Source organism: Cnephaeus nilssonii (assembly GCF_951640355.1).
Source record: "Cnephaeus nilssonii genome assembly, chromosome: 7".
NCBI lineage: Eukaryota > Metazoa > Chordata > Mammalia > Chiroptera > Vespertilionidae > Cnephaeus > Cnephaeus nilssonii.
Window position 1 is genome coordinate 84,122,444 of NC_137078.1, and position 24,974 is coordinate 84,147,417.

A 24,974-nucleotide genomic window follows, 5' to 3' on the forward strand; every position below is an offset into this window, starting at 1 on the left:
GTCAAGTCACCTCTCCCACCTGCCCCCATTCTAGTACTCCCTATCTCTCATAACCAAATTAGTCTTTTTCCATAAAACCTATCACTACTTGACATATTTCTATTTTGTATTTGGTTTAGCAATTTATTGTCTGTGACCCTGTGAGAATGTAGGTACATGAAAACAGGGATTTTACCTGTTTCATTCACTATTGTACTTGCAGTGACCAGAACACAGCTTGGCACACAGTAGATGCTCTTTTAATATGCTTTTTCTTTATTGATTTTAGAGAGAGAAGAAGGGAGAAGGAGAGAGAGAAACATCGATGTGAAAGAGAAACATCATTAGGGATCAAGTCCGCAACCCAGGCATGTGCCCCAACCGGGAATCGAACCAATGACCTTTTCGGTGCATGGGACGATGCTCAACCACCTGGGCCACACCAGCCAGGGCAGCAGATGCTCTTTTAATGAATCAGCTTGGAATACAGTGTATGGGAAGGGACTGTGAGAGATGCTACTGGGAAATTGGACAGATTGTGAAGAGTCTTAAAGGAACTCAGGCTGTACTGGATGACTCGGTGCTCAAGCAAAATGGACCCAGGACTGGCAATCTCTCTCTCAGATGGGCACCAGAAGTTCTCTGGACAACAGGACAGAGCCAGTATTGCAGCCAAGGGATGACATTCCTCTTTCTGTTCTTCCATATATAATTCAGCAGAAAGTAATTATAGTGGCCACATCAAAAGAATAAAATTATATTCTGGATCAACATAGCTAAACTTCACTATAATCAGTGGACAGCCTGAGACTCGAGGCACATGCTTGCTCAAAATATAGCACTGATTCAGAAAGACTCATGATGGCATATGACAAGTAAAAGAGGCCAGCAAAGCCCAGACCACAGGTTCCTGGAAAAATTTTCAGGGCTTCATTACAAAAACCTCTATTCGAATTTTGCCAACCACTTCATATCCCATTTCCATTTGAAAAAGTTTCCTCTTGTCCTAATTATGTCCAACAAAAATTACTTACAGTTTTCAGACACTGGAATAAAAATTGTCATGGTACCAAATCAGTATGTAGAACTAAACCGATGCATACTAGATTTTTGGACAAGGTTATACATTCAATACATGCATACTTGATAAAAACAAAGAGTTTTTGGGGGGGTGGTAATCTGGTTTCTCTTCAGATCCCCCACATCTTTCCCCCCCCCTTTTTTTTTAAACATATCCTTGGGTGAGGATTTTATTTTATTTTTTTTAATATATTTTATTGATTTTTTACAGAGAGGAAGGGAGAGGGATAGAGAGCCAGAAACATTGATGAGAGAGAAACATCAATCAGCCGCCTCCTGCACACCCCCCACCAGAGATGTGCCCGCAACCAAGGTACATGCCCTTGACCGGAATCGAACCTGGGACCCTTCAGTCCGCAGGCCGACGCTCTATCCACTGAGCCAAACCGGTTTCGGCTCTTTCCCCTTTTTAAAAAGAGTTGGGGCAGCACTGTTTGTGACCTGTGGCCGTGCTGTGGCTGACAGGTTCCATTCCAGTGCGACAGCAGCCCCACAGCCACGACACTGACTGACTTAGGGTGGCTGTCAGTTTCAGGTCTTAGGGACAGACACAGGGGAGGGGAGAGCAGAATAAAAAAAATGTTGTTCAGTGGTTAGAGCATCGGCCTGTGAACCAGGAGGTCCCAGTTCCTTTCCTGGTCAGGGCACATGCCCGGGTTGCGGGCTCCATCCCCATCCTGTAGGAGGCAGCCGATCCATGATTTTCATCATTGATGTTTCTCTTCCTCTCCGAAATCAATAAATATGTCATGGTATTTTAACTGAAGTTTTAAAAAAGAAAAAGAGTTGGTGGGCTCAGGACTAGAAGATTTTCTTACTCCTGCCCCCGCTCCCTTCATTACTACCTACCAGGAGGAGTAGGAGTCAGTCCCCATTACTCTCCAAACTGAGGGCAGGTTTCACTGAGCAATGGAACCGGAGGAGCTATACAGATAGCAGAGATCATGGAGACTATTCAAAGGTGGCTAGTGCATGCCTATTATGTGCCTGCCATTATTTGGAACAGGTGACATCCTTTCTTTATCCTGGGCCATTTCCTGGTTCCCCAACATGCCTAGCACCTTCTCCTGCCTTAGAGGTTTTACTTAATTAAGCATTCCCCTTCACCAGACTACAGAAAGTGAGACAATGAAGCAGTCATGTGAAGAAGCAGAGATGAGAGCCCAACAGCCTGTTCCTTTCTGATTCCAGTTCTGTATGGCCCAGCCATACTTCACTGCCTATCATTGGATTTCTGTGAGGTCCAATAATCCCCTTGTAGTGAGTGTCTGTCCTTTGCCACCAGATATACGTTGGCTGCTTATCGTTCTCCTTATGCGATTAGCTGCTTGAATGTAGGTGCTATGTATGACCTTCATTTCATTTTAAGTTAGATGTCCACCATATATGCCTTCCACACACTAGGCATTCCTGCTACCCACAATTTTATTTGGCAACATGGACTGCGGAAGGCATTCCCCTTCAGATGAACCTACTCAGTTCCACATTTGGCTCCCAGAGTCAACTCATGTTAGAACAGGTATCCGAATCTAACATTCTTACACACTTCAAAACATCCAGATGAGTTAGAAGATTTTACTGATAAGGAAACCAACCTCCTGTTGGAATCAAAGATTTAGAGGGTAAAAGAAAACAGACAGGAGGCCTAGAATCGTGATTTACGGTTGTGAACAAAAGATAACATCAAATGGTTGCTAAGAGTAGTTGGTGACAGGGCAAAAACTAGCAAAGAAAGTGCCCTCTGAGTCCCGATATCATGAGCACCTAACACAATACAAAACAGATCCATGTGAGACACTCAATACATATTTGTTGAGTAGATAAATAATTGAAGAGCTAAATTAATTAATGGTTGAAGTGTGGTGTACAAAAAAAGAATATTGGGTTAGTAATCTGAAGATCTGGGTTCATATTTCAGCACTATCTTTTATAGTTGTGTGACTTCAGGTCAGACAGACACTTTTCTTAATCTCCATTTTCCTAATAGCTAAAACTGTGGCATAATAATACAATTATAGAAGTCTATAATAGAATTCTATAGGCATAAAACAAAATAAAAATATAAAAGTATTTTATGTAAGGCATAAAAGATAATGAAGGGATTAACAATGAGGTGAAAAGATGATGCTAGATGATATCTTGGGGAAAACAGTGGACATCAAGGGGGAGGTTTTAATGGTTTCAAATCCCTGGAACACTTTTTAAACAAAGCGGACTCATGAGTTAGAAGTTCACATACACAAAGATATTTTAACTTACGTTATGATGATTATTACCGCCATTGTTCATAGACCATTCCTCTAATATCATAAAGAGCTTCGTATCTAGCACATGCTAGGTAATTGTTTTAGAAAACTGAAATATGTATCTCAAAGCAGCCTTAGAAGCAAGCAATAACTAATTGCACCAAGTGTATTAAGCAATGCAAAAACAAGTTAACCAAAGATCCACAGAAATGAGATATCCACAGAACCACTTTAGGATTCTGGCAAATACCATTTAGATCCTGAAAGGTTAAAAGAGAAAGAAAAATTCCTGGAACATATAAATAAAAGCAGAGTTAAAAAATCTAGCTCTACTAAAGAAAATTACCTGTTTGCAGACATGATCTCATATGCAAAAAATCATAAAGATCCCCCCCACACACACAAAAACCTGTTAGAACTAATAAATGAATTCAACAAAGTTGCAGAATACAAAAATCAACACTCCCAAATCAGTTGCATTTCTAGACATTAACAATGAGCAATCAAAAAACAAAATTAAGAAAACAATTCCATTTACAATAACATAAAAAAGAATAACATATTTAGGAATAAACTTAATTAAGGAGTCAAAAAGACTTGTACTCTGAAAACTATAAAACACTGCTGAAAGAAATCAAAAGACAATACAAATAAGTGGAAAAAAATCTGTTCATGGATTAAGATGTCAATAATGCACAAAGCAATCTATACATTTGATAGGTCTATCAAAATCTCATTGACAGTTTTGTAGAAATAGAAAATACATACTAAAATTCATACGGAATCTCAAGGAACCACAAATACCCAAAATAATCTTGCAAAAGAAGAACAAAGTTGGAGAACTCACATTTCCTGATGTCAAAATTTACAATGAATAATCTAAACAGTGTTGCACTAGCAAAAAGACAGACATATAGACCAATGGAATAGATCAGAGAGTAAGAAATAAACCCTCAGGTATATAGTCAAATGATTTTTCAACAAGGATGCCAAGATCATTCAATAAGGAAAGAACAGTCTTTTCAACAAAGGGTGATAGGAAAACTAGATATCCTCATGTAAAGAAAAATGAAGTTGGACCCTTACTTTACACTATATACAAAAACAAACAAAAAAAAACCTTCAAAACGGATAAAAAACTAAATATAGAGTTAAAACTATAGTCAAAGCCAGGCTCAACTGGTTAGTGTTGTTCTGATGTGCCAAGGTTGTAGGTTTGATCTCCAGTCAGGATATATACAAGCAACCAATGAATGCATAAATAAGTAGAGCAACAAATATCAATGTCTCTTTATTTTCTCTCTCTCTCTCTCTCTCAAATCAACCAATAAAAAAAAAATTATAAAAAAGAGTTAAAACTATAAAACTCTTAAGTTTCATGACACAATTTGGCAATTTTTTTTTTTTTTGAGAGAGATACATCCATCGAGTTGTTGTTCCACTTATTTATGCATTCATTGGTGGTTTCTTGTATGTGCCCTGACTAGAGATCGAACCCCCAACCTTGGTGTATGGGGACAACACTCTAGCAACAGAGTAAAAAGGCAATCCACAGAATGGGAGAAAATATTTGCAAGTCATATAACTGATAAGGGATTGATATCTAGAATATATACAGAGCACCCTGAACCCAAGGTCTGTACTTAAACCCAGTCTCTGACTACAGAGTCTCTCTATCTTTAAGCAACAGCTACTAGTAGCTGACTTACATTGAGCTTTGCTGTATGCCTGACACTGTACTCAGAGTTTTACATGCATCCTAATAACCTTATGAAGTTGATGCTTATTATTTCCATTTCACAAATAGGGAAACAGATTCAGAGAAATTCAGAAATTAACCTAACTTCCACAATGAGGAGAGGACAGAGCTGTGATGAAACCTGGGCAGTCTGTTTTCCTCTGCCCAGGTTCTTAAGTACCACCCTCTACTGCCTCCAAAAATGCAATTCCCCAGCACCTGCCTGATATAATATGGTACAGCCATTTCAAATAAGTGGAATTGAGACTATGTGATAAAAACGGAAAGATGCTTATGACAAAGTAAAAAAACAGAAAACAAAACTGTACATACATTTTTATTACACCTAGATAAAACATTTGGAAAACAGCTGGTAGAAAATATGTGCCACAATAATATAAATTCTGGTAAAATAGTCAGATTATAGACTGCCTTTCTTTTTTTTTATATTTCAACTAGAGGCCCAGTGCGTGAGATTCGTGCACTCAGGGGGTCCCTTAGCCCGGGCCTGAGCCCTCTTGCAGTCTGGGAGCCCTCGGAGAATGTCCAACTGATGGTTTAGGCTTAGTGGGCCTCAGCCTAAGCCGTCAGCCTGACAGCCTTCAGTCGTGAGCCCAGCTTCTGACTGAGCAGCGCTCCCCCTGTGGGAGCGCACTGACTACCAGGGGGCAGCTCCTGCATTGAGCGTGTGCCCCCTGGTGGTCAGTGTGCGTCATAGTGACTGGTCGTTTCTGCCATTTGGTCAATCTGCATAATAGCCTTTTATTATCTATATAATAAAAGAATAACATGCTAATTGACCGTACCTTTGCAACGCCACCAGCCAATCAGGAGTGAGTATGCAAATTAACCCAACAAAGATGACAGGTTAATTTGCATAGACAGGTGCTGAGCTGGGGGCAGGAAGTAGGTGTTCTGCACCACCCCAGCCACTCCTGGCCTCTGGGCAGCGTGGGAAGGCAGAAAGGGGGCTCCAGGCCGGAGCGGAAAGGCTGCTTCAGCCAGAGCGAAGGTGGTGCTGGCAGCCAGGGGAACGAAGGCCCATTCTTGCATGAATCTTCATTTGTGCATCGGGCCACTAGTGTACAATAATAAAAGCATAATATGCTAATTAGACCAGATGACCTTCCGGATAAAGCTGGGGCTGCGAGGGAAGCCAGGGTTCTGGGTGCTGGAGGGAAGCTGGTGCCATCAGCTGGGGGAAGGAAGGCCTACTCTTGCATGAATTTTGTGCATCAGGTCTCTAAAATTACGTAGTGGAAACTTCCCTTTTCCCTCTTTAAATCAAGTCCTCAGATCTCTACAAGGAAGCTTCAGAAACTTCAAGAAATAAAGGTATGTAAAGCCAAGTCCTATGTTCAAAATAAAGCAATACTGCAGGCTGGGTGGATCCAGGGTTGCCTCTGTGAAGGAACTAGGCTAAATCTGGCAATGCTAAAGGTTTGCAGAAGGCTTCTGGAAGGCACTAGAAACAGGGACTTTTGCTAATTTCTATTTCTTTGATTCACAGAATATTACCAAACTAAAATAAAACTGCCACTGCTCTAAATCAATGTTTTCCAAGTGCTAGTTATTGCTATAATATTGCCACAATTTTTCTTCCATGTGTTTACAACTTGCTATTTGTTTACTTAAAATTTTATTATTTTTCTTTTTACTTTAAAAAGTTTTTCTTGAAAAGGGAAACTTTATTAACACAACTGTAAATATAAATCTTACATCCCTTGCCAACATAGAAGATAACTATAAAAATAAACACATAGCCCTAGCTGGTTTGGCTCAGTAGATAGAGCATCAGCCTGTGGACTGAAGGGTCCCGGGTTCGATTCTGGTCAAGGGCATATGCCTGGGTTGGAGGCTCAATCCCTTTTTGGGGCATGCAAGAGGCAGCTGATCAATGATTCTCATCATTAATGTTCCTATCTCTCTCTCCCTCTCCCTTATTCTCTGAAATCAATAAAAGATATATAATAAAAAATAATAAACACATAAAAAAGACAAAACAATGTTTTAGCTAGATATAAGTTACTACCAGGTAAGGGTTGTAGCTGAAAAGGGATAGGGTTAGACAATTTGTTTCCACAGGAGGCATTCTGGATTTTAAGTATAATGAAAAAATCACTAAAAATTTTTGTTGCTGTTGTTGATCCTCGCCAGAAGATATTTTTCCATTGATTTTTAGGGAGAGTGGAAGAGAGAGGGAAAGACAGAGAGAAACATCAATGTGAGAGAAACACATCAATCAGTTGCCTCTTGCACAAGCTCTGACCAGGGCCACAGGCCGATGTTCTATCCACTGAGCCAAACTGGCTAGGGCATCATTGAAGAATTTTAAACAGGAAGATATATGGTCTGATTGGATATTTTAACAACCCTCTTTGGGGAATTAAAAAATTAAATGAGAAAAGACATAAAAGAACTGAACACCACCAACAACCACTTTTACCTAAGTGACAATTATAAAACACTACACTCTATTGGAATCCTCTGCACTGTTGGTAGGAATGTGAAATGGTGCAGTCACTGTGAAAAACAGTACAGTGATTCCTTAAAAAGATAATTTTTTCAAAATAGGATCACCATATATGATCCAGCAACTCTACTTCTGGGTATATCCCCAAAGGAATGGAAAGCAGGGTCTGGAAGAAATATTTGTACAACTATATTTATAGCAGCATTATTCACAACAGCCAAAAGGTGGAAGCAACCCAAGTGTCAACAATGAATGAATGAATAAGTAAAATATGGTATGTACTTACATGAAATATTAAGGAGATTCTGACACACGCTACACCCTGAGGACATTATACTATGTCAAACAAGACAGTCACAAAAAGACAAAGACTGTATGGTTCCACTTAATGAGGTTTCTAGGGAAGTCTAAATCATAGAGACAGAAGCAGAATAGTGGTTACCAGGGGTTGGGGCAGGCGAAAATGAGGAATTATTATTTAACGTGTATAGACTTTCAGTTTTGCAAGATGAAAAGAGTTCTGGAAATAAATGGCAGTACTGACTGCACAGCAGTATGAATTTACTTCATGTCAAAGAATGTACACTTTCAAAATGGTTAAGATGATAAAATTTATGTTATCTGTATTTTACTACAATTAAAAAACAAACATACACAAAGGCTGCAGATTTTGGCTTAAGCAACTGGGTGAATGGTGATCTATTCACTGAGATAGAGCAGAATGTAGAAGGAGCAGCTTTGGGTAGGAAATTTTAAAATATGGGGTGTGTTAAGTTTGGTCAAAGATGTCAAGTGGGCAGTCAAATATCTAAACCTAAGGTTCCAGAGAAAAAGTGAGGGATAGAATTACAGATTTGGATTTTTTTAAAAGGATACAAACACTTAATTTGGGGATTATTCACATAAAATTGTACGCAAAACCACAGAACAGGAAGAGATTACCTAGGGAGAAGGTAGCCAGAAAAGAGAAGGGAGTAATGAGACAGCCTTGGTGCACTCCAACATTCAGAGTTAAAGCAGAGGGTGAAAAATCATGATAATGAAGAGAATCAATCAATGAGATAAAGAAGGTGCTTTTAAAACAAAGTCAGAGGCCAGGGTCTGTGAACTTGATACTGAGAGGTTGGCAACAAAATATACATTTTAAAAATCTCCCTAAGCTAGTTCAACAGTCTAAATGTGAGTTGTGAGAGGATGAAATGCACAGTAGCAGTGGGAGTGGAAAAAACATAATTGAGGTATCATTAAAACAAGTAATGCAAGACAGAAGGATAGAAACCAGAGTTTGGGTTGTTGTTTTTATGGTGATGGGGGTGAGTATGTGTGTGTATGTGTAGGAAGGAGGGCTAAAGAAAAGATAATGGTAGTTATGATGGCCAACATTAATTAAGCACTTATTTGTCAGTACTTTATATCTATTTTTGGGAGCTGGGTATCCCTCTGCAAGGAACACTCTCATCAAAGACCAGAACAATCACACTTTGAAAATTAATTGAAGTTAGAGAGCCCAAATTTACATAGCTGGTATGGGCCTCAAATTTACATCTGATGGACTCGAAGCCAAAGTTTGAGATACTAGTTAGGTATGTGGATGCCATCGAGACAAAGTCTTAGAAAGGATGTTATCACCCAGGGAGAGAAAATACAGATCAATAAATTATTATTCATATATTTAGCTAATTCTTATAATGTTAAAATACACCCATTTTCTCACGTATAGAATGAAGACTTTTTTTGTTGTTGTTAATCCTCAATGGAAGATACTTTATTTATTTATTTACTTACTTACTTATTTATTTTTGTTGATCCTCACACGAGGGTATTTTTTCCATTGATTTTTAGAGAAAGTGGAAAGGGGGGGCAGAGAGAGGAGAGAAACATTGATTCGAGAGAACCATATCAATTGATTGCCTCTCGCACACAACCCAACCCCACAGGGAACTGCAACCCAGGTATGTACCTTTGGCGGTATTGAAACTGAGACCCTTTGGTTGGCAGACTGATACTCTAACCACTGAGCCATGCCAGCCAGGGTGAAGATAATACTTAATTTGTAAGATAATGCACACTGAGAGCAAGGACTTGATCACAGTTTTTGTATTCCTCAGTTTGCAATGTCTGAAACAAGTTGACCGCAACAAAAGTCTGCTAAAGCTTTAAACAAAACAAATCAAAACCCCCACACTTAATAACTGGCCACAATTAGAAAAACACTGTACAGCATGAGAACCACTATCTCGTGACCAAACCATTGCATAGTTTTTCATTTCCTCTGTGTATCATGCGACAAATTACAAATGCAGTTTTGTGCACCACAATGTCTGTTTTATGAATTCTTCTGCTGTAAGTACTACGTAGATAAGAGACAGAACATACTGAGACAGGCACGCTCATCCACCACTTTCTGGAATAATAATTTGACAAAATGGATCAAGAGCCTTAAAGCCCTAATTCAGTAATCTTTTTAAGAATATAACCAAAGAAAACAGTAAGATATGTGGCCAAAAATTTAGGTTGGAAATAATAAAAAATATCCAACAATAGAAAAATCCTATATAATAAAGAGCTAATAAGCTAATTAGACTGAACAGCAGAACAACCGTCTGGACAACCTTCCGGACAAAGCTGGGGCTGCAAGGGCCTACCCTTGCACAAATTTCATGCATCAGGCCTCTAGTTATTAAATAAAACATCACACAGTGGCTCTTAAATCAAGTTTTTGAAGAACTAGGGTATAAATTATGTCTAGGATGACTATAATTTTGTGCATATATATATATATATATATATATATATATATATATATACACACACACACACACACACACACACACACACACATTTATACATATGTGTGTGTGTCTGTGTGTGTGTGTATTAATTATTACCTATAAAAACATTAGAACATACCAAAAATACTATAAGAGCTTCCCTGGGTAGAAAGATTACAGGAGATCCTAATATTCTTTATGTTTTTCAGCATTTCTTACATTTCTGTGCAAAGTACATTTTCATTCTAAAACAAAAAACATGATAAATAAAATAAAAGCAAGATAGCACTCACCTTCTTTCTTTTCCTAGAATTCTTTGTAGGGTCAGCCTTATCAAAATCTGCTGCCTTTGCCTCTACCTTCTCCTCATCCTCATCAGGTATCAGAGAGTATTTGGTCCCACCTGGTTGCATGAAACAATCCTTTGCAAAGTGGCCTGCAGAAGAGAAGTAGAAAAGTTGGGAGGAAAAAGGAGTCGTTCCTCTCAGCAGGTCAATCTTCCCCAGAGTCTCCTGGAAGGGCTAGCTGGTTCAGGAGGTATTACCAAGTTCATTCAGAGCAGCTATTGGATTTGGAACAGATTTTCTGTCACCTCAAAATGACATTGCTCACTCAACCAGAGCCTGACTTGCAGCTGGTCCTGAAGCTGTGGGAAACACTAGCGCTGCTTTGGAAATGGCAGAAGATACAGACGAGGATGCAGGCTGGTACTGCCCTCTATTAGCAATGAAGCTTAGTAATTTTTAAAGATCTATTTGGAACTTATTCCTCACAACAAAAGGTTGTTCCAGAGAGCAGAATGTTTAGCAGAGTGAGCCAAGTGGCAGACCAAGGTCCTTAAGAAAGATAGCTCTCAGACAGCTGGCAGGAAGGCAGCATCCAAGCTAACACACAGAGAGACAGGCACAGTCACCTAGGGCATTTGACATGCACAGACTGTCAGGTCTGGCAAGGGCCTTAGAGATAATCAAATCCAACACTGCATTTGCAGAGGACATGAAGGCCCAGAGTAGAGAAGTAGTGCAAGGTCACACAGATAGCAGCAGAAGTAAAACTTACCTAGGGTCTTGTGCCCCCACTGCCCTATACTCTTTCTGCTGCACCAAAACCAACCACCTTTGGCCCAGCCTTTGCTGACTAGCCAAATTCCATCTCTCATTATTCTTCTCTGCCTCATATTACACCTGATGGACACAAGCTGAAGGTACACCTTCCCTGAGCCTACAGTGCTATCAAGGGCCCCTTTAACAGTTCCTACAGAGCTGGTTTTGCCTGAGCTTACTGTAGACCCTATCTCAGGGGCACACAGAATTGGATAAAACCATCAAAAGGAACATGTAAACAACTTTGTAACTCTGAATCCAGAAGCTGGATGGTGCCTGAAAGAAGAATACAGAATAGTTTTCCAAATATTTGGAATGCTCCCACAATTCCCCTGAGGAAGTATTCTTTCTCTCCATTTCATTTTTCCTTCCTCCCTGTACATTAATGATAAATAGGGGCTTAACCCCCACAACCTCAACCAGGGCACAAGTATGCTATCAGTCTCTGTAGAAAAATCAACAAGGCTAAGTAGATGGAAAGCTCGGGAGAAGTGGTGACAAATTGAGGCCACTCTGAAATGAGAAGTTGGCAATCCCTCTCATTACAGCTCCAACAGGAAGTCAGGCTGAAAGAGCTCTTTAATATTTGAGTAAGACTAGAGGAAACCTGAGGAAGCAGAGCTAAAAGGAAATGACTAGAGAGTGTTCTTTATTACTAAAAGGATACTGCATTCAGAACTCTGAAGTTAAAGAGATGAGCAAGAAAGGGTTAACTTGAATCCTTAAGGAATATATTTCTAAGTTGCTTAATTATTGCAGCAGAACAATAATGATCCTTTGGAGATAAAATGTATTACAGTGTTAATCATAATCCAACACTCTTACCTTCCTGGCAGAGTACCTGGGGCCTTGCCCAAGTAGGGCATTAGCTGCAGAGAGGTGAGAAGAGGTGGTGATAGTATAATAGTGTCACCACCAGAGCCAGCAGCAGGGCTAGCATTCAGAAAACGAAACAGAAAAAGTAGCAAGCCATGAACTCTGATGTAAGTCTGGTAGGAATAACAGCATGAACAGGTCAAGCCATCACTTGGCTTAAAAACAGGGTGAACTAAACTCACTAGGCTACTTACTCATCCAGTACAGGGTCCGCCCACAAGGAGAGACAGACTGAAATGGCAGAGGCTTCACCTTACCTTTACAGCCACACTTCTTACAGGTAGTGTTCAGGACAGCCTCAAGGGTGATTTTCTGCCCAGTGTAATCCTGGAAGGACCGCCTCCGCCTCTCTTCTTGCCTGTAATGAAAAGGATACTGTGACAGTGGGCCCGCTTAAGAGATGTGGCCAGAGATACTACAAGGTAATGCTGTATGTTGGGTTTTTGTTTTGCTTTTGGCAGGTAGAAGGGAGAAAGAAGGAAAAGTGTTGGGCATAAGGAGATGGGCACTAAAAGCAATGGCGTGAAATAGACTTTTTTCATTCAGGACAAGGCTCTGAATTAATAATTATGAATGAAACTAGACTTCATCTCATTGATGCACAGAGGATAAAGAGATAATTATGCACCTTGCTAAGTCCCCTACAACCCTTACAAAGTCACGCCTGGATATAAAAGACCTTTAAAGACTTCCTGGAAAAACAAGTCCAAATTCCTTACTTTGGCATTCAAGTCCTTTTACCGGCTAACCTATTTTTCCAGCCGCATCTTTACTTGTACAATATGCTCTAGCCACCCAGACTACTCTACTGTCTCCAGATGGACACCTCTTGATTCATGGGTTGATGCTCAACCACTGAACCACAATGGCCAGGCTCCTCAAACCACTTCTACTGCCTCGAATGCCATTCCTTCCCCTGCTGCCTGACAAAATCGTATCCATTCCTCAAGAACTAGCTCAAATGCCACTTCTTCTCTGATCACCAGGGCCTTAAATCAACTCTTTCTCTTCAAGCTAATTCCTAGAATCCTTTCTTTCTTTCTTTTTTTAATCCTCACCTGAGGGCATGCTCATTGATATTTTAGAGAAAGAGGAAGGAAGGGAATGAGGGAGGGAGAGGGAGAGAGAAACACTGGTTGCCTTCCATGCCCCAACCAGGGATTGAACTCACAACCTAGATATGTGCCCTGACTGGGAATAGAACCCGTGACCTTTAGGTGTATGGGACGATGCTCCAACCTACTGAGCGACACTGGGCCAGGACTAGAATCCTTTCTTTCAACCACTCTTTTAGCACTTATTACTTGTTGCCTTATATTAAAGTTACTTGCATAATTATTTCATTACACTAGACAGTAAGGTTCTTGGGCAGAAATCTTGGTATTGCCATTGTATCTCAAACAGAATATGAACCCAATAAACACTTGTTGAATAAAGGAATAAATGAATGCACTAACTAAATGACTGCTATACACCAGGTACTATGGGAGATAAGAAAGTTAAGATGTAGCGCATTTTCTCATGGGTCTTATCTATTCTTTCAAAAGAAAAGATATGATAATTTCAGATATTAGAAGAAAAACAAAGAGACATTTTAAAACAGTAACCACAATTAGCTATTATAAATTAAGTTTCTATGATAGACTAAACAATAAGCTAGGCTCTTTACAAACAAGATTTTATTTAAATCATTCTATCATTTCTGAGAGGTAGGTGTCATTTTATAGTGAAGAAGTTATAGTTCAGGGAGGCTAGATAATCTGCTCAAAGTCATACTACTCTGGGGAAGAACTAGAACTTTTTCTGATTCAGGTCTACTCTAAAACCTGTCATCATTTCACCATGCCATGCTTCTTTCCTGGATGCAGCTCTACAAACAGTTTACAACAAAGTACTGTTTCCACTTGGTTATTACTAGAAACAGTCTATACATGGAAACACATCCAGTGTAAACCCAGGGAGCCCTTTCCCTTCCCTATTCTTGTTTTGAGAAAGAGGTAGCTCTTTTATCTTACTTATTTTCATATTTTACCCTTACAAAGGTGGCTTTGGGAAATTTCACTGGTTTTTAATGAGGCTGCACAGCATAAAATTATTTGGAGTGGAAACAATTTATTATAATGCAATTGATAAATGCCAGAATTAGAAAGCATTTCTGAGCAGAGTTATAAAAGATTCCTACTATAAATGGAAAGTGTTTTGTCAATAATCAGCCCTACAAACATGTCAATATTTAGAGACTAAATTACAGATATATGAAAAACTCTGTAAATTACATGCAACTGCTAGAAGCATCATGTAGTATAAAGGGGATTAGCTTTAATGACAGGGAGAAAGATTAAAAATCCTAACCCACTATGATTTGCTATAAAACCCTAGGCAAGTTATTACCAAGCATCACGTTAGAGACTAGAGATATAAAGTAAAATGGAGAAAATATCTACTTTGCAGGTTGTTTTGAGAATCAGATGCACTAATGTACATACATTGCCTTGCACAATACCTGGCACATAGTATGTATTCAATAAATATCACTTCCCTTCCTTTTAGGTAAAATACCTTCATATCCAAAGTGATTTCACTGAGTACAATAAACGTGGGGTTTCCAAACTTTTCGCCATCAAGATATCACTCATGCAACATTTTTTTTATTATTTTCTAAAAATTGATATCATAACTATCATAGAGAGCACCTGATTAGTATGAGGTAAATATGATACTTTATCATCAATAGCAACAACATAATGTCATGGTTAATGTGAGGATAAATGTATGATTTTGGTTGGCTTTCTGAAACACTGGAAACAGTGAATAAATCCTCAAGACTCCTTTTGAAGAGGTTTTAAGGATCTAGGGGGAAAAATAGAAAATAAAAAGAACAATAACAACAAAAAAGGACCTAGGAGCCCCTGGTTAGAAATCACTGGCATATATTCAAGAAATACAGATGGTAAATTCCCTGTATCACCAGACATTATCCTACATAAATAGAAAATCTTCCACTGCCAAATTAAAAGTCAGAAGATCCAATCAGCCCTAGCTGGTTTGGCTCAGTGTATAGAGCATCAGCCTGTGGACTGAAGGGTCCCGGGTTCAATTCCGGTCAACAACACATGCACGAGTTGCGGGCTCGATCCCCAGTGGAGGGACGTGCAGGAGGCAGCTGATTAATGATTCTCTCTCATCATTGATGTTTCTATCTCCCTCTCTCTTCCTCTCTGAAATCAATAAAAATATATTTAAAAAAAAAGAAGAGCCAGTGAAAGTAAGATGTAGTATTCAGAATACAGTGTATCCCAAGACACAGGCATCTAAACCCTATTGGAATTGCTCCTAGATTACCCTCCCCTCCCACTGGGTCTCTTCCTTTTTTAGTCCCAATGCTAGGAGAGTAGCAAATAACAGGTACTTCATGAATACTTGCTTGTTGACTGGCTAAAGGGCAGAAGCAGAAAAAGAGTAAGGGAAAAGAAACAAAACCCACAACGGAGCACTTCGGTGCTGGGAGCTTTGCATGTTACAAGTATTATATATAACACTATACTAGTACCTCTAAAAACCAAGGACAGAGAGGTTATAGAGCTCATCAATACACAGTCTATAAATGGCAGGGTTTCCCGTCAGCCTGATTCACTATAGCACTCCATGGTTTGAGAGGTAGAAGAATGTTAGCCTTTCCAAACCTTTTACCTACTCAATGATAACGTTGTTGGGGTCGAGGTCCTTCCCAGTCCCTTGGTTGACAACTTTCATGGAGAGAGATACTTTTATCCTATCATTTTTCATCTGAAAAAGATGAAAACAAAGTCACCAAAAGGTCAAAGTACATCATTTAGACCACTGATCTAGAATTATCTAAGAATAGAAATTTTTGTCGTCACAACAAACAGTACTCCTCTAATAGCCAAGGTCCTGTGCTAAGAGCACTGGTGGTGCTAACAAGCATAATAGGCAGGCTCTGTGGTAGAAGAATTTTAGGAAATGGTTTTCATCTCTTTTTGCCCCTCTTGGGGGGAAAGACAAAAAAGGTTGTCCCCAAATCCAAGGTCTGTCAAAATAACCCAGCAGAAAATAAAAGCTGTTTCTTCCAGGTAAATTCAGCATAATGATCGAGAGATCCATAAGCGCAGAATGGGTTTCAGAACATTCCAATAGGCTAGATCAGTGGTCGGCAAACTCATTAGTCAACAGAGCCAAATATCAACAGTACAACAATTGAAATTTCTTTTGAGAGCCAAATTTTTTAAACTTAAACTATATAGGTAGGTACATTATTATTAACTTAACTAGAGGCCCGGTGCATGAATTCGTGCACGGGGGGAGCGTGTGTCCCTCAGCCCAGCCTGCACCCTCTCCAATCTGGGACCCCTTGAGGGATGTCCAACTGCCTGTTTAGGCCCGATCCCACCAGGCAGTTGGACATCCCTCTTACAATCCAGGACTGCTGGCTCCCAACTGCTCGCCTGCCTGCCTGATTGCCCCTAACCGCTTCTGCTTGCCAGCCTGATCACTCCTTAACCACTCCTCTGCCAGCCTGATAGACACCTAACTGCTCCCCTGCTGGCCCGATTGCCCCCAACTGCCCTCCCCTGCAGGCCTGGGTCACCCCGCAAGTGCGCTCCTCTGCCGTTCCGGTTACCCCTAACTGCCCTCCCCTGCAGGCCTGGGTCCCCCCCCCAACTGCCCTCCCCTGCAGGCCTGGGTCCCCCCCAACTATCCTCCCATGCAGGCCTGGTCCCCCCCAACTGCCTTCCCCTGCAGGCCTGGGTCCCCCCACAACTACCCTCCTCTGCAGGCCTGGTCCCCCCCAACTGCCCTCCCCTGCAGGCCTAGTCACCCCCAACTGTGCTCCTCTGCCGGCCCGGTCACCCGTAACTGCCCTCCCCTGCTGGCCTGATTGTCCACAACTGCTCCTCCTGCAGGCCTGGTCCCCTCCAACTGCCCTCCCCTGCAGGCTTGGTCCCCCGCAACTGTCATCCCCTGCAGGCCTTGTCCCCCCCGCAACTGTCCTCTTCTGCAGGCCTTGTCCCCCCCCAACTGCCCTACTCTGCCGGCCTGGTCCCCCCCAACTGCCCTCCTCGGCAGGCCTGGGTCCCCCCCACAACTGTCCTCCCTTGCAGGCCTGCTCCCTCACAACTGCCCTCCCCTGCTGGCCTGGTCACCCCCAAATGCCCTCCTCTGCTGGCCCAGTCACCCCTAACTGCCCTCCACTGCTGGCCCATCTTGTGTCCACATGGGGGCGGCCATCTTATTGTTGGAGTGATGGTCAATTTGCATATTACTCTTTTATTAGATAGGATTAGGGTACTCCTAAGCCAGCCTTTGCTAAAAACTCAAGGGGCCAAAGAGCCGCATATGGCTCGCGAGCCGCAGTTTGCCGACCACTGAGCTAGATCTCCTTTGGATTTGGTCTAGATCCTCTATATACATGAGGACAATTGTTAATCACATTGGTCTTCTTTTGCTTCCTCCAGCATCTGAAGCCCTTCTTTACTTCAGGGTCTTTGACCAGCTATTCTCTACCTAGAATATACTTATCCCAGCTTTTCATGACTACTTCCTTCCCAGCTCGTACGCCATCTCCTCAGAAAGCCCATTCCTGATGACTTTATCTAAACCAGGGGTCCTCAAACTTTTTAAACAGGGGCCAGTTCACTGTCCCTCAGACCGTTGGAGGGCCGGACTATAGTTTAAAAAAAACAACTATGAACAAATTCCTATGCACACTGCACATACCTTATTTTGAAGTAAAAAAACAAAACGGCAAAAACACCCGCATGTGGCCCGCGGGCCGTAGTTTGAGGACGCCTGAATTCTAAACCTACCTCTGATATTGTTTGAACCCATTATAGCACTTACAATAATCTTTAATTATTTGTTTTTCTTTCTCTCCTCCAGTTATATTCTAATAAGCTCTATAACAGCTGGGGTCATCTATGTCTAGTTCACTCTTGTATCCCTCAGACCTAACATATATTAAGCACTCAAATATTGTTGAATAGTATCTCTTTCAGGCTGTCTCCCCTGGTAGCAGAGCAGACCTCAGTATATGCTCATATTTCTCTTGTGGTCTTCCCATAAACCGATGGGCATATAAAAATACTTGCAGTATTATTATCTACAAAGGTTAAAAATAAAAATTATAAAATCACATATGAATGAATGACCCGTAGCCCACATACCCTCAAGTGAGCTGTATCAGGGTCCTTCAGAGCTTTCTCACTTTCCTCATGTTGCATGGTGCCAGGTATTAGGAAAAGTGACTGTAAACTCTACGTCCTTTTGTACTACACTTATTGTACTTCACACCATTCCTTCTCAGTTTGAAAGGAGAACCAGCCAGAATGTTTATATTCAGGACAGATTATGGGACAGGATTCAAAATAAGATTCTTAGCCACAATTAACATATACACACTCACCACATTAAAATACCAAGAAAATCCTGGCTTTTCCTAATCCTTTCTAACCAAATGAAATTAGCACAGAACTTTACCTCTCGGCCAATAAGCTTCACCCATACTTTGTCTCCAACATCTACTATCTCAGAAGGCTTATCCACACGACAGGATGACATGTGAGTTCGATGGACCAGACCTGGGCACAAGAAAAAGAAATAAAATTAAGCACAAGGTATGTCTGGTGTGATGCTCTACGTCTGGTGTTTATACTCTAAATAACAAGGTAACAGGAAGATGGAAGTTGGGAATTCACTAAAAAAATTCATTAATTTAAAATTGCAAATTAAAACTATTTGAGATCACTTTTTATATCTAATCAACTAACAAATATTCTTTAAAATAGTGTTCAATGTTAGTAAGATATGATACAATAACTATACAATAAAAATACAAGTTGGTAAAATTCTTTAAAGCAAAGGGCATAAAGATGTTTATACCTTTGATGCAAAAATATTATCATTGAAATTTTTACAAAAGAAAAACCTCATAGAGGCAAAAACCTATGGGCATATAAAAATACTTGCAGGGGAAAAAAATACTTGCAGTATTATTACCTACAAAGGTTAAAAATAAAAATTTTTAAATAACCTAAATGTCCAATAATTGAGAAATAGCTTGGTAAGGTATGGTAAATCTATCAAAAGCAAGAGTAAGCAGCTATTTAAATTACAGTTATAAAAGATAATTGTCATAAATGTTAAGTGAAAAAAGGAAATATAAATAAAGTACAATTTTTAATCTATTAAATTAGCAAAATATTTAGAAAATAACAGTACCCAAAGTTGATGAGAATATATTAAAATAAAAATATTGCTAGAATTAGTATAAATTTTTAGAAATAATTTAGCAATGCTATCAAGAATGATAAAACATTTAATAAAATTAATTTTAAAATAATTAAATTCTGCAATAATCCTATATAATAAAAGGCTAATATGCAAATTATCTCCTCAGGAGTTTGACCTACTGAGAGTTTGACCACTTGCTATGATGTGTGCTGACCACTAGGGGGCAGCGTGGAACGAAGGAAGGCCCCGATTGGCCCTGATCACCAGCCAGGCCTAGGGACCCTACCTGTGCACGAATTTCGTGCACTGGGCCTCTAGTTATTAAATAACTTACTGATACTTAATAAAACATTTACAACAGATATCCTTTTCCTGTCTGCCAAGGTTCTTTACTGAGAAAACATCTTTATTACATTCTAAAGTAATCTGGTCAATCCATGTAATTTGATTGGAGCTGACCTAACCTCCAATTGTGGGCACATTAAAACAGGCTTAGTCAATCAAGGTAGTTTATACCCCAGCCGAGTAGCTCAGTTGGTTACAGCATCATCCCAATATGCCAAGGTTGCAGGTTCGATCCCCGGTCAGGGCACATACAAGAATCAACCAATGAATGCATAAATAAGTAGAATAACAAATTAATGTTTCCCTCTCTCCCTTCCTCTCTCTCTAACATTTAAAAAAAAAAAAAAAGGTACTTCACATCCTCGGCCATTGCAATTCATTGGTTCAGGGTCAGACACAAGATAATAGTTAAATCATCCAAATCAAATAATCTTTCTTAAGACTCTTATCAGGATTATGAACTACAAAAAGTTATCAATGCCCATTTTTACCACCAGGTGGCAAGAGTCAGCCAGAGGAAAGCAAAGAGACAAAGCCCTGCATGTGTAAAACTGAGCAACTTGATACAGCCCTGGTGGAAGCCAGATTAATCCTGTACTCCCCAGCAAAATTAACAAAATGTTTCTCTTGCCAAAACCGGTTTGGCTCAGTGGATAGAGCGTCGGCCTGCAGACTGAAGGGTCCCGGGTAAGGGCATGTACCTTGGTTGCGGGCACATCCCCAGTGGGGGGTGTGCAGGAGGCAGCTGGTCGATGTTTCTCTCTCATCGATGTTTCTAACTCTCTGTCCCTCTCCCTTCCTCTCTGTAAAAAAATCAATAAAATATATTTTTTAAAAATGTTTCTCAATTGTATTCTGTTCCTTGCATAATTATTAGTCTGTCCCAGACTAATAATTAATTTGGCACATAATCACTTCTGGGACTCTATCCTAAGAAAATAATCTTATACACAGAAAAGGCTATATGCATCTGGGAAAGCAATCTACATCAAAATGTGCAATGTATTTTTAAAACAGAGAAAAATGAGAAATAACTTAATATCCAACAGTAGAGTAATGGAAAATGAACTATAGTATAGATAGCCACTTGATGGCCCACTAAAAATGATGTTCAAGCCCGGTCAGCATGACTCAGTGGTTGAGCATCAACCTATGAACCAGGAAGTCATGGTTCGATTCCCTGTCGGTCAGGGCACATGCCTGGGTTGCAGGCTCAATCTCCAACAGAGGGCGTGCAGAAGGCAGCCGATCAATAGTTCTCTCTCATCATTGATGTTTCTATCTCTCTCCCTCCCTATCCGAAATCAATAAAAACATATTTTTTAAATGATGTTCAAAGATTACATAAAAATATGTCAATAATTCATTTTTAGTGAATATTTATTAAGTGCCTACTATGTGCCAAGCATTATAACTAATTAATGTATTTGAGATGTATTTGAGATAGCATTTTCCATGTAAACAACGAAATACAATATAAAATTGTATAATGTGATTATGAATGCTTAAACTAGATTTTAAAAGAATGCTTAAACTAGATTTTAAAAATGACAAAGAACTGCTATAAAAATGCTATCACAATGGTTAAAATAGGGTATAGAATTACAGGGTTTTTTTGTTTTCAAATGTTTTAATCATAGAGGAAACTATTTCTATTCTGAGGAAAATATATATATTAACAATATCTTGAATGAATATAAACCAGGAATCAAACTAAAGAAAAAAAACTGATAGATAAAACAAAAATTTATATCTAAAATAACTGCCCTCCCGCCCTGGCTGGTTTGGCTCAGTGGATAGAGCATTGGCCTGTGGACTGAAGGGTCCCAGGTTTGATTCCAGACAAGGGCACATGCCTGGGTTGTGGGCTCGATCCCCAGTAGGGGGCGTGCAGGAGGCAGCCAATCAATGATTCTCTCTCATATTGATGTTTCTATCTCTCTCTCCCTCGCCCTTCTCTCAGAAATCAGTAAAAATATATATGTAAAATAAATAAATAAATAAAATAGCTGCCCTCCCTAAAGTTTTTTGGGAAAATCATTAACCTTTATTCTCTTTCTCTCTATCTCTCTCTCACACACAAGCATTCACACAGATGTGGGCATGCACCTATAACTCAAAGTATCGGCCCTCTCTGTTTGGAGCTCCTATTGAAGCCTCTGCTTTCTCTGACCATGGTCACTGGGCCTCACCAACCTACTTCAGCTGACCTTAGAGGTGACAGCCTATCTCTGAATAACTCTGGGTCCTCACAGTGTTTTATATACCCCACACTTTTAATTTTAGACCATTACATAATCTCTAAATTGGATATATTTCAAGGAGTTGGGGTTTTTTCCCCCTCCAATGATGTAATGAGCAGAGCAATCTAACTGGAAAATCAGGAGAGAAAACTCAGATGCCCTAGCCTAGAGGAAAGGAAAATTAATGTTGAACCTCTAATTAATGTATTTGAGATGTATTTTTCTTTACTGGAACATTTTTTTTCTTTACAGAAAGTCTATTTATTGGAGTACCAAAAACCCAAGAAATAATGGCTGTAAGGACAGCGGGGAAAAAAAGTCTTTCTTTTTCTTTGTTATAGCCTTCCACAATTTATGAGAAACACCAGGTAATTAAACCACAAGACTGTTAGCTCCTCTGACTCCAACAGCCCCTCTGTTCAAACTATAAGACAAAACAAGCTACTTTCAAGGCTATATTCTTGCATACCCATCCCTGGGGTTCTAATGACCCTGGGAGTTTCTAGTTAATAGAGGGGGCCAGAATGTTTCTAGTTAATAGAAAGGCTCTACTCCCTTCCTTGCAAACCCAATCTGCCCACCTTTTAAACTCTGTAACTTTTGCTCTAAGAATGTTTTACAGACTTGTACAAATACTAATAAAGACACCTCCCTAGGATATCTGCCCTGACTAAAACAAACTTTTCAAAGACAACCCCTCTGACGTCTACTCAATTTCAGCCCAAAAATCCTCCTCCCTTCTAGCTACAGCAGCCATTACCCTTTAAAAGAGCAGGCAAGCCCTAGCCGGTTTGGCTCAGTGGGTAGAGCGTCAGCTTGCGGACCAAAGGGTCCCAGGTTTGATTCTGGTCAAGGGCACGTACCTTGGTTGCAGGCTCCTTCCCCAGTCCAGGCCCTGGTTGGGCGCATGCAAGAGGCAACCAATAGATCGATATTTTTCTCTGTCTTTCCCTCTCTCTAAAAATCAATGAAAAAATATCCTCGGGTAAGGGGAGAGGTCAACTGGGGAAAAAGGAGACATATGTAATACTTTCAATAATAAAGAATTTAAAATAAATAAATAAATAAGCAGGCCACGGTTTATTTCTTTCTTGCCTTTGTATTTTTTTTTTTAAATATATTTTATTGATTTTTTACAGAGAGGAAGGGAGAAGGATAGAGTTAGAAACATCAATGAGAGAGAAACATCGATCAGCTGCCTCCTGCATACCCCCCACTGGGGATGTGCCCACAACCAAGGTACATGCCCTTGCCCGGAATCGAACCTGGGACCCTTCAGTCCACAGGCCGACGCTCTATCCACTGAGCCAAACCGGTTTCGGCTTGCCTTTGTATTAATTAACAATACACCAGCCCTTTCCCTTTGTGGAAAGTAAAATAAACTCTATCTCTCTTCCTTTAGTTGTGAATTCTTTCACAGCCCCCATCACCAGCCAAAAACCCTAACAATGGCATTGACCATTTGTCCTTTCCCCACCTGATCTCAAAGGTTATTTTCGGTCTGGTGATCACGAACCATGTAACTGTACAGATGTGATATAACACAAATATATTTGGTTTTTGTCCCCAGTCCCTGCATAAAACTCCTAAACTCTTGAAATTTCCCCAGTGACAGGCGTCTTTTGTTATTTATAATAAACCCCTTCAGATCACACCAGAGTTTATACTAATGGATGTTTCTGGGTGGGGCTCCTAGACAGTCTCTGGATGGGACTAGGCCCCAGAATGACCAAGTGATTACAGAGTTGGAACTTTCAGCCCCATAGGTATCCAGAAAAAAAGGGGGAGAGGTTGGAGATGGCACTCTACAAAAATTCTTGAACAACAAAAGTCAGAGCTTCAGGTTAGTGAACACGTCCGATTGCTGGGAGGATGGTATGCCAGAAAGGACATGGTAGCTCAGTGTGCTCCTCTGCCATAACCTGCCCTATGCATCTCTTCCATTGAGCTGTTCCTGATTGTATACTTTATTATAAACCTCAAACATAACAAAAGTGTTTTTCTGAATTCTGTGAGCTGTGGTAGCAAATTATCAAACTTGTGGAGAGTGTCGTGGGACCCTCTGATTCATAACCAGTCAGTCAGAAGTACAGATGCCTTAGAACTTGCAACTGGCGTCTTCTGGGAATGACCCCTTTAACGTGTGGGATCTGACACTAACTCTAGGTAGACAGTGTCAGAATTTAATTGTATTGTTAAGATACCCAGTTGGTGTCTGGAGAATTGATTGGTTGCGTCAGGATACACATCAGAACAGAAACAGAACACTTCCATTATCGCAGAAAGTTCTACTGGACAATATCATGAGAGGGGAAAAGAAAATCTAATTTAGAGCTGAATACTGGGAAAGGACCTTCAACGGAGTAGTAAAGAATTCTGAGAATAGAAGTCTGAGAAAAATAATTCAAATTAGAGTCTACCTTCCTGAACCAGAAATGTTCAAATCTGGAGATGTTACTTCATGCTCAGTCCTTTCAGGGTGGGATTTAATAATCTTCCCCTTTAAGAGAGGGGAATCTAAAATACCTACACTGTAGGAAAGTCAACTGCTCAAGTTATCCAATTCACCTAGAGAAGAGCCCAGGATTAGAACTCACAGTTTCCACCTAATTTTTTGGCTCCCTGAACTCTCCCTCCCAGGCTGGTCTCACTCAGCACAGCAGTCAAACTGACAGATTCACTCGTAAGCTGGCAACGACAATCAGAGCCATCATCTGACAGGGCATGTACACAAGTGAGTTGAAGACTGACTGCTGGAAGGCGGCAGGCCTTTAATACTCACAGAGTCCCCAAAGTGTCACATAAATACTCCAGTAGGGATGGGACTCTTAGATACTGGCAGCTATGGCAAGTACACTAAATAAGAAAATCT

At 40.2% G+C, this 24,974-nt stretch overlaps 1 protein-coding gene across 2 annotated transcripts in view; it reads right to left on the reverse strand.

Moving 5' to 3' along the window:
* The window catches only part of ZCCHC17 (zinc finger CCHC-type containing 17), a 53,163-nt gene that overhangs the window by 7,372 nt on the left and 20,817 nt on the right, over positions 1–24,974 (reverse strand). For both annotated transcript variants that reach the window (XM_079776214.1, XM_079776213.1), the window contains exons 4-7: positions 18,762–18,862; positions 15,961–16,052; positions 12,524–12,624; positions 10,581–10,723 (exon numbers count right to left, since the gene is read on the reverse strand). In XM_079776214.1, coding sequence (XP_079632340.1) covers positions 10,581–10,723; positions 12,524–12,624; positions 15,961–16,052; positions 18,762–18,862 — 437 coding nt within the window. The remainder of the gene's footprint in view (positions 1–10,580; positions 10,724–12,523; positions 12,625–15,960; positions 16,053–18,761; positions 18,863–24,974) is intronic.